The 12,433-nt window shown below is 40.9% G+C and overlaps 1 protein-coding gene across 7 annotated transcripts in view; it reads left to right on the forward strand.

Annotated features, from left to right (window-relative positions):
* The window catches only part of mid1 (midline 1), a 42,781-nt gene extending 31,333 nt beyond the window's left edge, over positions 1-11,448 (forward strand). For all 7 annotated transcript variants that reach the window (XM_019895513.1, XM_019895510.1, XM_019895514.1 and 4 more), the window contains 9 exons: positions 585-1,306; positions 4,776-4,871; positions 6,324-6,431; positions 6,908-7,056; positions 7,140-7,267; positions 8,066-8,209; positions 8,569-8,730; positions 8,811-9,018; positions 10,692-11,448. In XM_019895513.1, coding sequence (XP_019751072.1) covers positions 641-1,306; positions 4,776-4,871; positions 6,324-6,431; positions 6,908-7,056; positions 7,140-7,267; positions 8,066-8,209; positions 8,569-8,730; positions 8,811-9,018; positions 10,692-11,040 — 2,010 coding nt within the window. In that variant the 5' untranslated portion in view covers positions 585-640 and the 3' untranslated portion in view covers positions 11,041-11,448. The remainder of the gene's footprint in view (positions 1-584; positions 1,307-4,775; positions 4,872-6,323; positions 6,432-6,907; positions 7,057-7,139; positions 7,268-8,065; positions 8,210-8,568; positions 8,731-8,810; positions 9,019-10,691) is intronic.
* Positions 11,449-12,433: the final 985 nt, after the last annotated feature.

Here is a 12,433-nt window from a genome sequence, read left to right on the forward strand (position 1 = left end):
AAAACAATAAAAATAAATCTTGATGTGATGAAATGTATCCAATTACACCATCTAACCTTTCATCCTGACTTTGGGTTTGGGGCCCAGCCGAATCACAAGGCACTAATAGCCAAAACAACCATTCACACTCACATATTTAACAATTGACCTTTTGCGGTCTTCAGTGACTCTAATGTGGTTGTTTTTGGCGTGTGGGAGTAAGCCAGCAAAAAACACGACATTAGCATGTGAACAGAGCACAGATTTGAACCCTCACCTCAGAACTTTGAGGCAGATGTGGTAACCACTACCTCATCGTACCGCCTCCTCATCTTTTAAATTATTCAAAACAAAAAAACATTTTTGACTTCAGGGCACTCAAAGGGAAGTTTGTAATACATTGATTGATATGTTGATAATGAGGCCATGTGTTTTGATATTTGGGTAACCTTAGTAGTTGATTTTCCGGTTACTTTTCCGGTTACCTGTCTGTAAAATGCTGTGGAGTTCTGCGCCACTCCATTCATAAATAATCATGTCTGCCGTTTGAAGTAGTTATAGTTTTTAAATGAGCGCTTTCCCACGCTGCAACTGTTTGTCTGCAGATAGCTGAGCGGCTTCCCTGGATTTCGCTGCCCTCTCTGCTTAGTTTGGCCTGAAGATGGAAACACTGGAGTCCGAGCTGACATGCCCAATTTGTCTTGAGCTCTTTGAGGACCCGCTTCTCCTGCCCTGCGCTCACAGCCTTTGTTCCAACTGCGCCCACCGCATCCTGGTGTCGCACTGCACCCCCAGCGAGCCCGTCCAGTCCATCCGCGCCTTTCAGTGCCCTACCTGCCGCTATGTCATCAACCTCAACCAGCGAGGCCTAGAGGGACTCAAGCGCAACGTCACCTTGCAGAACATCATCGACCGCTACCAGAAGGCTTCCCTCAGCGGACCCAACTCGCCCAGCCAGCCCCGGCGGGAGCGAGCCGCCCCCGACGGCGGCGCCATGACGCAGCCCGGAGAGCGGGTGCCGTGTCAGTTCTGCGAGCAGGAGCCGCCCCAGGACGCCGTGAAGACCTGCGTCACCTGTGAGGTTTCTTACTGCGACGATTGCCTCAAGGCCACCCACCCCAACAAGAAGCCTTTCACGGGCCACCGCCTCGTGGAGCCCCTGCTGGACTCCCACATGCGAGGGGTCATGTGCGTGGAGCACGAGGACGAGAAGGTCAACATGTACTGTTTGACGGACGAGCAGTTGATCTGCGCCTTGTGCAAGCTGGTCGGACGACACAGGGACCACCAAGTCGCCGGTTTGGCGGACCGATACGACAAACTCAAGGTGAGACACCTTTTAATCCCCCCCACCCCACAAATCTAGGGAATGACGTAGCTTTTACCACTTTTTTTGTTGTTGTTTTTTAGCCACGCAAAGCTAATTTTACCTGGTACCAATATTATATGTGAATAATAAAATACAATTTTGTCATGGCAGAATATTGCACATTTTTAGAAATATATTGTTTTCATGGTGAATATCTTTTTTTTTCCCAAATTTTCGGGGTGAGATATTTAGTGGTGTTGGCAAAGTAATGTTCTCATGGTAATATATGCTTATGGCAAACTAGAGCGTTTTCATAGCGCAGTATATTTTGAAAACAAAATGTATCATCTTCAATGGCAAATGCACTGTTTAATGGCAAAATGCAATATCGTGTTTTTATGATTTTGTTTTCCGATCCAAATTTATTGTTTTCATGATAAAGTACCTTACACCACTTATTGCCAAATTAAATATTAAAAGAAATTTTATTTTAATTAGAAATATAGTGTTTCCATCAAAAATGTTGTGTTTTGAATTACAAAATGTCTTGAATTACACAATAGGTTCTTTGGCAAATTTCTGCTTGCAAAACCTAGCATTCTCATGCTAAAACAGTGTGCTGATGGCAAATTCTCAGTTTTGCCTGGGGAAAATAGAGTGTTATAAAACATAACATAAAAATATTGTGTTTTCATGCCATCCTATAATATCTTCAATATATAGTGTTTTTATGGTAGATATTTTTTATTTGAATTCCAAAATATAGTATCCTATTTTCCTTGCAGATGTAGCATCTTTATGGTGACATATTTTGTTTTTGTGGAAAAAATATAAACATTTTATGTTTTTTTTAAAAAAATCATCATCATCATCATCTTCAGCTAGAGTGTTTCTCCACAGCATTTCCGCTAAGTTTGCCGTGTGCTGCGGCAAGACTAGCAATCCTTTCAGAATGCGTCACTTGGCCACGGGCGTCAGCTGTTCGCCATGAGAGCTGATGCACTCCCAGTGATGCAAGCACTCTTGAGGAATAGTCCGTTTTTAAATATCAAGGCTTCATACACTCACCAGACACTTCATTAGGTATGCCTGCATCTAATGAGCTCAACATAAGGATCTGTAAAAACCTTTTTGCCTACCCAACAATAACACAACATGTCCCGAATGCTGTGGCCAGTGCATGTTTAGTATGCACTCTGCTTTGCTCTAATCCATCATGTAATGTGGACAATGGCAAGAAATCCCACGTGTTGATATGAGATAAAATTCCAGGGCAGAACGGGCGACACGTTAGGCCACATAGGAAGGAAGGAAGACCGGCCGCAGTGAAGGTGTGGACCACAAAGTGCTGGTTTGGAAAAAAAAAAAGAAAAGAGAAAGATTTTTTTTTCAGCACATGAAGATGAAATGATTTTAGGAAAAGAGATGTCCGTGTCAGGCGGCTGTTCAAACAAAAGTGAGGAATTGCATTAGCGGGAGAGGACGTACTGCAGGCTGACGAGGAAGAGGAAATGCTTGGGCTCACTCTATTTGCCATGTTTTTCTAGGGGCTGCCCTTCACTCTGTTTATTTGAATTGTGAGATACTTCCACTTGACATTTCGGCTCAGATGTTGGAAACAATCAGCATCACTTTGATGGATTTTGTTATTTTGCCATATTCATCTCTTCTACCTGCAGCTCAGCATTTTAAATGGCTTTTAGCCTCCTTCCCCTCATTCGCATGAATAAATCATATGTATTGAATATAAAGCCTATTTTAGCTCACTCTCACCTGCACTCGCCGTATGAAGGCATAATGTGCATTTCAGGTTTGCTTTTTTTTGGGGGGCAGGTTTTTCCACTTATTCATTTCCTGCAGCATGCATTTAAAACACCTTAGCACACCTGCACGAGCTAATGGTAGCCAATGGAAAAATAATGTTCATTTATGATTGACGCTGTCTTAGTGGCCTATAGGTGTATGTCTGGCACCACCAGCTTGTTCTCATTAGGGTCACTTTGTGTGAGAGGTGGTGGACTGCTTGCCATTTCACAGCACATACAGTGACTATCTAAAGTCTACACACCCCTGTTCAAAGTTTTTGTAATACTAAAAAAAAAAAAAAAACCTAGCTAAACTTTAAAAACTCCAAAAAACAAATTTTTTTCATGTTTTCAAAGGGGGAAATAAAAAAAAAAAAAAAAAAAAAGGAAAATAGTGAAACTCTTACAACTTCAGATGTGGATGTGTTCTGAATTAACCAATCACATTCAAACTCACGATTAGTTCCTCTAGTAAGCTTTTACCGACATTTTTCTTTCTATTGGAAACCTGAAGGTTTTCTTTTCTTTTTTATTTATTTATTTTTTTATTTTTTTTTGCTAATGCTGCCTGCTATTTGAAAGTGTATAGAAATCGCTCCACCTTGCAGAAACAAAGCATGATGCTGCCATCATCATGCTTCACTTTCAGTGTAGCGTTCTTAATGGCAATGCACAATGTTATGTTTGCTCCAGACATAAATTTTGGAATCAGAGATTTCCTAAAAGTATGCTTTTTTTTTAACTTAATGTATGGATATTATTGTGGTTAGAGTGTCCAGTAGTGCAGAACTGTACGACATTACACTGAATATTTTCACCCCTCTCATGTAGCGTAATAAAGGTAAAATACAAAGTGAGTCTCTTCTAAAAAAGTAGCATAAATTTGTGATGTGTGTTGAGTTTTTTGTTGTTACTGAGCAGCCAGGACGAATGTGTGTAACCCTTCATACCTTTGCGTCACCACTACCTTCTATTTCATGAGTGAGGATCATCAGCACATGTGACCGAGGGCCAACACTGGTAACATCACCAAAAAAAAAAAAAAAGGACTAAAAAGTTAAAATATTGAGTCAAATAAGGCCTTTATTATATTTTACCATTAAATGTACGCATATGCATACATATGAAGACTTAGCATATTTATCTTCTATCTTAAAACCAAACCCAATCTAAAATTTCTTCTCAGTCGAGCTTCAGCGAAATCCTCAGGTGTCTATTTAAGCACTTATCTAGGCGTCTGCGAGTCGCACCTTATTACCATTTGAATCTTACTGTACAATATATCGCTCCATTTAATTTTATGTAATGACACGTCGTAAATCTTTAATTCAGCGGCGATAATGTTTCATAATGGGAGAGTCGTTATGGCCGCCAATTACAGCCGGAGATGAAGTTGGAGACATAAGCCTTTGATCGGAGGTTGTGATTAACAGGGCCGGGGGTTTAGTTAGACAGCTGCTCGGCTAAGCTTCACGGCGTGCAGCAGGCAGCATGATGGCTTCTGTGGCACGTGGTGACGGCTGCAGGCCGTCTTAGAAATCAGCAGCCAAATGTGGTCATTCCTGTTCTCTCTCACTTAACTCCGACTCCAGCATTGATTGCATTCAAAGCATAGCGTGAGGCCCGTGTGTAATTAAATATTCTCTTTCATGCTTTTTGTTTTGGTGTCTTTTTTTTCCCAGCATGCCTTGGACACCAACCTCAGCAATCTCATCAAGAGGACCAGTGAGTTGGAAACTCTGATGGGCAAACTCATCCAGACGTGCCAACACGTGGAGGTGAGGCTATTAACGGTCAGGAATTAGTGGCTGAAGGTGGCTTTAAATCATCATCAAACGCACATTAGCCTGTAAATCTACTGTACGATTACCTCCACCAAGGGCTCATTGCTTGAGGTGAGAGGTTCCGTTTCAGTCACAGTTAGTTCCTCTGTCAGTCACTGAGTCAGTCAGGCGACAGGTTAGTCAGGAAGATGGTTGGGTGGTGGGTCAGTGAGTTAGTAAGTTTTGTCAGTCGGATGGTCAGGCAGTCAGTTTCATCTAGTTAGTTAGTTAGTTAGTTAGTTAGTTAGTTACTATGTATATTTGTGGCATTGTCTGTTCATCTGTTCTTACGTAGCACTAGCTACCGGTAGCTAGTCAAGTGACCTACGCATAATGGCGAGTGTTTTCAAAGGCAAGGAATGTTACATTCTCATCAGGGTTTGTTCAAGGTCACCAGAAGTTCACAAATATTATTTTTTTTTGTTGTTGTTTTTTTTGTCACTTGTTCAAAATGTTCTTGTGAGAAGAAACATACAGCCGACCCTTTGGTGACCTTGAACGAACCCTGAGGAGAATGCAACATTCGCTACCTTCGGAAACACTTTTTCGCAGCTGAGAGTCGCCGCCAGTCTCTTTTTTCGTCACTGGACGCTACAGCTTCTTGTTTACGTTCAAACTTAGCTTGAAGCAGACCTGTGCACTTTTTGTGCATGACGTCTCTGATCTATTGGTGAAAGGACACTTTGATTCTCTCCTCTTTCATCTAGAACTGCTTCACAAAAACAAAGCGTATGCAGGAGAAGTTGCTAAGATTGCACGACTGTCCGTGTTTTATGTTGTGTTATATTAATTTGTTATTTTATGTTCACTGTTTATGTTAAGATGTGTGCACTTTTTGTGCATGATGTCTCTGATCCATTGGTGAAAGGACACTTTGATTCTCTCCTCTTTCATCTAGAAGTGCTTCAAAAAACAAAGCGTATGCAGGAAAAGTTGCAAAGATTGCACGACTGTCCGTGTTTTATGTTGTGTTATATTAATTTGTTATTTTATGTTCACTGTTTATGTTAAGAAACCTGCTGTGGGACTATGGCTGAAAACTAGCATTTACGCTAAGTCCGGCCCACTTACATTGTTTATTCTTGTGCAGATAAATGTGCACTGCCCCCATGTCATCAATAAATAAGTAAATAAATAAATAAATAAAAAGCTCAATGGGACAGGGGCTTAACAATCAATTCCACACGACCCGCAGATTTTTAAGCGTGTCAGCAGGCATTTTGTTTGTATTCATCTCCCTTTTGTTTACCTGAGTTTTGTTTTGCTTCCCCATGAAATCAAATCGCTTATTTGTAGTTGAAGTGAGGCAACCCTCTTGTGTGGGATTTGTATAAGCTTAAACTACACTTTACTTGACGACACTCCATTATTGACTGGTGATTATCTGGACTTGTCTCCCGCGTCCAGATAAATGCATCCAGGCAAGAAAACAAGCTACTGGAGGAGTGTGACCTCCTGATCAATATCATACAGCAGAGAAGGCAAATCATCGGTACCAAGATAAAGGAGGGAAAGGTACTGTTTGTCATCTTTTATATCTCGATCACCTTGATAATCCTCACCGCCGAGATGCGGGGAACTCAACAGCTGAGCCCATTGTTCCTGTTGGAAAGCTGCAGCGACACAAACCTTGAAACCTCTAGACTTCACTAGTTATGAATTACTACTTTATGTACCTCAACACTGAAAAATTGTGAAACTGATTTCTATTCCAAGTTCCGCTCGAAGCTAAAGAAAACCTCTGATGTGTGTTGCATGGTACAATTTTAAAAAAGATTTAGGAATTAGTATTATGCAAATTTTGCTTCAGATCTGGATAAAGCTGTTGGGGCAGAGGGGCGCAGGGGATCAATGTTCACTTTTTATCGTTGCAGTCTGGGACAGTAAAATGAAGTGCCACGCATGTTTGTTAGGGTCAGTCCTTCCTTTGGAGTAACAAAATCCTTCATTTGGCACATTTTTCACCAATGGATTCCCCTCGGCCCGCCCAGACAGTGCGTCTGAGGAAGCTGGCCCAGCAAATCGGCAGCTGCAAGCAGTGCGTGGAGAGGTCCACCTCGCTCATCGCTCAGGCCGACCACACCCTGAAAGAGACAGACGCCTCTCGCTTCCTTCAGTCGGCCAAAAGCATCTGCGACAGGTCAGTGGATGCCGAGAGCATCTTGGGACGAAGAGTTGATGAAAATTTCAACGCCTCATCGTGCGTTCTTTGAACTGTTACAGGGTCTCCATGGCAACAGCGTCCTCTCAGATCTTGCTGCCGGAAATAAACCTGAACGACACCTTTGATACTTTTGCTCTAGACTTCACAAGGGAGAAGAAAATGTTAGAGACCTTGGATTATCTTACAGGTAAGTGTTTTGCTGTTATGTGGTACCCCAAATATTATGCTTGGCTTGATTAGAATGATTCAGGTTTGCACAAATTGTTGTGTGTTACCGTTTGGTGTGTTTGTGACGGCACTTCAGATCAAAAGTGGTGTCTTGCTCAGTTTTCAAAAATTTCTGTCATTTTTTTTCTTTTTATTCATTGAATAGGCACAAGATTGTGGGTCATAGTAGTAATTAGCGCAACTAATGAAAACCTTGTCTCTGTATTTTTTTGTCTTTTTTTTTTCCAAAAAATTTTTCCTTTTTTTTCCTTTGGTTTAATTAAAAAAAAAAATAAAAAAAAAAACCTTGACTAGGTTGATGCAAAGTACAGTAGTAGGTTTTAGTAATAGTACGCATAGCAACAACACTTTTATTGGGTTTTATTGGAATTGCCTGATGTCACTGTTACCGGTATGCTTTTTTTTTCTTTTTTTTATTGAAAAAAATTCAAATTTCAAGCTGCATAATCAAACTTTTCACTTTGCCAAGTATTAACACAAAAAAGGTCATATATGCAAAACAAATCATGTTTGTGTCTGTGTGAATTTACTTTTTAGCTTGTGGAATTGTGACTGCATCTGAATTAACTTGTTAGGCGTTAAACAAATAACAAAGAACTGATGCTAATAAGCACCCACTAATCCCTGTGACAAATTGTTGTTTGTTAGCTTTCTTTTTTTTTATCCCTGCGCAGTGCGAAGTCTTTGATGATAATCTCCGAACAACATTTGTTGTTTTTTTGTTTTTTTTGTGTGTTTGTTTTCTTCCTTGCTCCAGCGCCAAATCCGCCGGTAATCCGCGAGGAATTATGCACAGCTTCGTATGACACAATCACGGTTCACTGGACGTCAGACGACGAGTTCACCGTCGTGTCTTATGAACTCCAATACGCCATCTTCACTAGTCACGCCAATGTTGTCAGTAAGTTGTTTTTTTATTTTTGCCGGTCATGTTTACTGTCTTTGTTCACCTTTTCTTGTGCTGTTGTTGTTAAGATTTCTCTTGATCAATACTAAAAGTTTGAGGAGAACTTTTTTTTCATTCAATGCCTCCTCTGAGTGAAACAGCGAGAGTGAAAATGTGACAAGAATGGGAATTAGGTTGTTACTAGACAGGGACGTGCAGTCGGGTGAGGCAAGTGAGGCGGTGCCACCCCCTGCTGAGCCTTTCCCTGCATGTGAACAGTGACAAAAAAAAAGGACAAATCTTATAAGAAACCAAAGTTAACTGTTACTAGATTGTTTTACCGTAGCATCCACTGCCTGTCTGATGTTCTGCAGGTTTGTGCAATTCGGCGGACAGCTGGATGATCGTGCCAAACATCAAGCAAAATCACTACACAGTGCACGGGCTCCAGTGTGGCACCAAGTACGTCTTCATCGTTAAAGCCATCAACCAGGCCGGAAACCGCAGTAGCGAACCAGGAAAGCTCAAAACCAACAGTAAGTCACTTGTCCACATGTTTCTCGACAAAAGATTCCTCAGTCTCACAAACATTGTCTGGATTTTGTTTTCATCCAAGGTCAACCGTTCAAACTGGATCCCAAGTCCGCTCACCGGAAATTGCGGGTGTCCCATGACAACCTGACGGTGGAGAGGGATGAGACGACGTCCAAAAAGAGTCACAGCCAGGACCGCTTCACCAGCAACAGCAGCTACGGTGTCACCGGGAACGTTTACATTGACAGCGGCCGCCATTACTGGGAGGCTCTCATTGGAGGAAGCACATGGTGAGTACTTTTAACTTGTTTTCCTTGGAAAAAAAAACCCATTAGTTTTAATTCAATATTTGGTGTTGGGGTAATTAAGCAAAACAGCAACAACAACAAATGCTCATTAAAACAATATTTTTAATTGAAATGTTTTTTTGGGAGGATTAAGCAAAAAATAAGCGCACATGATAATGCTAGCTTACCCCATTGCTGTGTCTTAGTCTGGCTGCTGAGATATTACACTCGATAGTCTCTATTTTCCTGCAGCGCTCCATTCTCTCGCTGCCTTGACTCTCATCTTAAATAAAATTAAATTTGAAACGTCGAAAATGAACACACATGCTATAACTACCTTACCCGATTGCTTTACCTGAGCTCTGGATACTGCAGTATTTTAGTCCAGATTCTGCAATTTGCTGCAAATTTTCTGACAGCCCTCCATCTCCTCTTGAATAAAATCCAAAAATATAAATACCCATGGTAATATTAGCTGCTACCGTTGCTCTGCCTTAGCTCTTGACACTGCAGTATTACAGTCCACAGTCATAAATTTGCTGCAGTGGCCCTTAAAAAATTAAATGCACACAATTAATGTTAGCTTACCATGTTGCAGGGCATTAGTTCTGGATGCTGCAGTAATTGTAGTCAAAGTTCAAGACTTTGGTCTTCACTTTGCTGCAGCCCCCCTGAGGGTCCTGCCCTTAGTCTCTCTCTCTCCACTAGGTTTATAATAATTTGGGATTTTTCACAATACTTCGTTTTTTGCTGATGGTGTAGTGGTACTCACATCGGACTTGTGTGCGGGCAGCGTGGAATCGGTACCCACTCAGTGACGATGTGAATGGTCGTTTGTCTCTATATGTGCCCTGCAACTGACTGGCGACCAGTTCAGGGTGGAGTCTGCCTTCCGCCCAAAGTCAGATCCAGCAACTCCCCACTGTACAGGATAAGCGGGGTTGAAATGGATAGTTTTTATTTTGTCTTGAATTTTTTTAAATTCAATTTGTTTTAATTAGTTTTGAAAGCAGGTGTGTTAGTTTGTATTACCTTTTAGTTTGTGTCTGTGGGGGGGGGGGCGTTGCTTTCTTGAGTCTTTAGTAGTTTTCGTATTAGTTTTAGATTTTTAAATATATGGAATGTTTGTCGAGTGCAAGATTAAAAAAAAAAGGTCACTAAGTATTGCGTAACAAAGATAACTACAATTCTCAAATGACTCTCTGATCTTCCTTCTATACGGACTTATAGCAATACTGAAATGAACACATTTAAAGTGAACGCCGAAAGCTCATTTGAGATATTAATTGACATAGATGAAAATTAAGGACATTCTTTTAATTATATGTAGTTTTAGTTAGTTTTATCAATCGAAGATGTATTTTCAGTTTTTCATTCGTTTTTATTTTATTTTGTTCACAAAAATATTTTCTCTTTTGTTGCTAGTTTTTATGAACTTGATCAACGTTGTCTGCACTTGAGTAAATCGTCTCCTTACCGTGGCCCACAGAACATCGAGAAGTAAATACAGGAGACCTGTACCTTCTCCTTCCATGTGCGGTATTGTTTTTGGAGTTTCCCCGAGTACTGTTTTGAAGTGGAAAATGAAGCCAATACTGTGCAGTGGGAAAGAATAAGTGCTATTCTAGTCCACGAGATATAGTCATACTTTTCCTTTTCTCCCTTCCATCATGGAGGTTTGCAGTGGGTATTGCCTACAAGTCGGCACCAAAGCACGAGTGGGTGGGAAAGAACTCGGCCTCCTGGGTACTATCCCGCTGTAACAACTCGTGGGTGGCCCGTCACAACAGCAAGGAGACCGCATTGGAGCCCTCACCGCACCTGCGCCGACTTGGCATTCTGCTCGACTACGACTCGGGATCTCTGTCGTTCTACGATGCCGTGGGGTCTCAGCACTTGCACACGTTCGACATCGCCTTCACACAGCCCGTTTGCCCTGTGTTCAACGTGTGGAATCGATGTCTTACCATCCTCACTGGACTGCCTATCCCAGACCACCTGGAAGGAAGTGAGTCCAGCAACTGACTTTGTGTGGACTTTCATAGGCACAATAAATGACTGAATGTGTTAATTCCTCATCCGACCTTCAGATGAGTTTAAACAATTCGCATTTTTGAAATTGTTTTCAAGCATTTTACTTTGCACATGTATGTACATTATTCCGCTGGATAATTGTTTCAAAAGGAGATACCTACTGTTTTAAATTGCTAGAATATGTTAAATAGCCTGCATTTTTTTTTACTCACCTAATCTTAATTTGTGCATTCGTATCAATGTGATGTAAAAAAATTTTGGGAGGAATCTTTATGTGTAGTTCTAAAGTTGAGGGGTGTGTGATAAATTACTATTTTAATACTGTCTGTGGTTGCAAACTTTTTAGCACTTTGAGGAGAAAAAAAAAAGACTGTCATAATAAAATACATTTGTAAATCAGTCGTTTGGGATATGTTTCGTTTCATTTTCCACAGTTTCATTTAAATATCCTCATTTTTCTACTTCCTACTCTAGTAATCTGCTCCAGGGTATAAACGATCGCCATCATAATACTTGTAATAACTGCACTGACAATGTTTTCCATGACATTTTAACTTTCTTCATTGACAAACAAATGTAAAAAGAAGTTAACCACTGGTGATAATGCGTAAAATCAACCAGTGTAAATACTTTAGGACTGGAGTAATATGAGCTGATCTCTTTGTTCTGGTCAGAACACGAGCTGAAGCATGCTGAATGAGCTGTTGATGTTTTTTTTTTTTTTTTTTTTTTTTGAGGGAGTCCAAAAAGTAGACCAGTACAATAAGCAAGTCTACTGGAGATAAAAGCATGGATAAGTTTCTCCTGTTTCTCCAAGTCTGCTTGGAAAGCATACAACCCTTCAGCCTTAATATGTTTTTCAGCTGGTAAAAGGCTGTTTTAGTAATTTGACTTGATTGCTGAAAGTCAGATCTGAGTCTATCAGCACCCCAAGATTTTGGACTTGGGCTTTGGTTTCGAAAGACAGTCACTCCAGCTGTTTTCTAATAGCTATCTTCTTTTCTTCAATGCTGATAACAATTACCTCTGATTTGTTTTCATTTAGTTGAAGGAAATTTCTGTTCATCCAGTCATTAATTTCCTGTCGACGATGACACAGAACGCTAATTGAACTGCTGTCATTTGGGGACGTTGATGAATATCGCTGTGTGTCATCTGCATAACTGTGATTGCCATGAGGGCTTTCGGAAGCATTTGACCCCAAAGTAACATACACAGTCTGGCACAGAAGAGGTCCAAGGACTGACCCTTGAAGAACCCCACATGTCACATGGCCATTCAAACAGATTTTAAACTTCCAATGGTCACCTGGTAATTCCTTTCCTCCAATTCAAACCTGAACCATTTTAGGACTGTTCCATGTAATCCCATCCAAATATATTAA

The sequence above is a fragment of the Hippocampus comes genome, unplaced genomic scaffold (genome assembly GCF_001891065.2).
Source record: "Hippocampus comes isolate QL1 unplaced genomic scaffold, H_comes_QL1_v1.1 scaffold237, whole genome shotgun sequence".
NCBI lineage: Eukaryota > Metazoa > Chordata > Actinopteri > Syngnathiformes > Syngnathidae > Hippocampus > Hippocampus comes.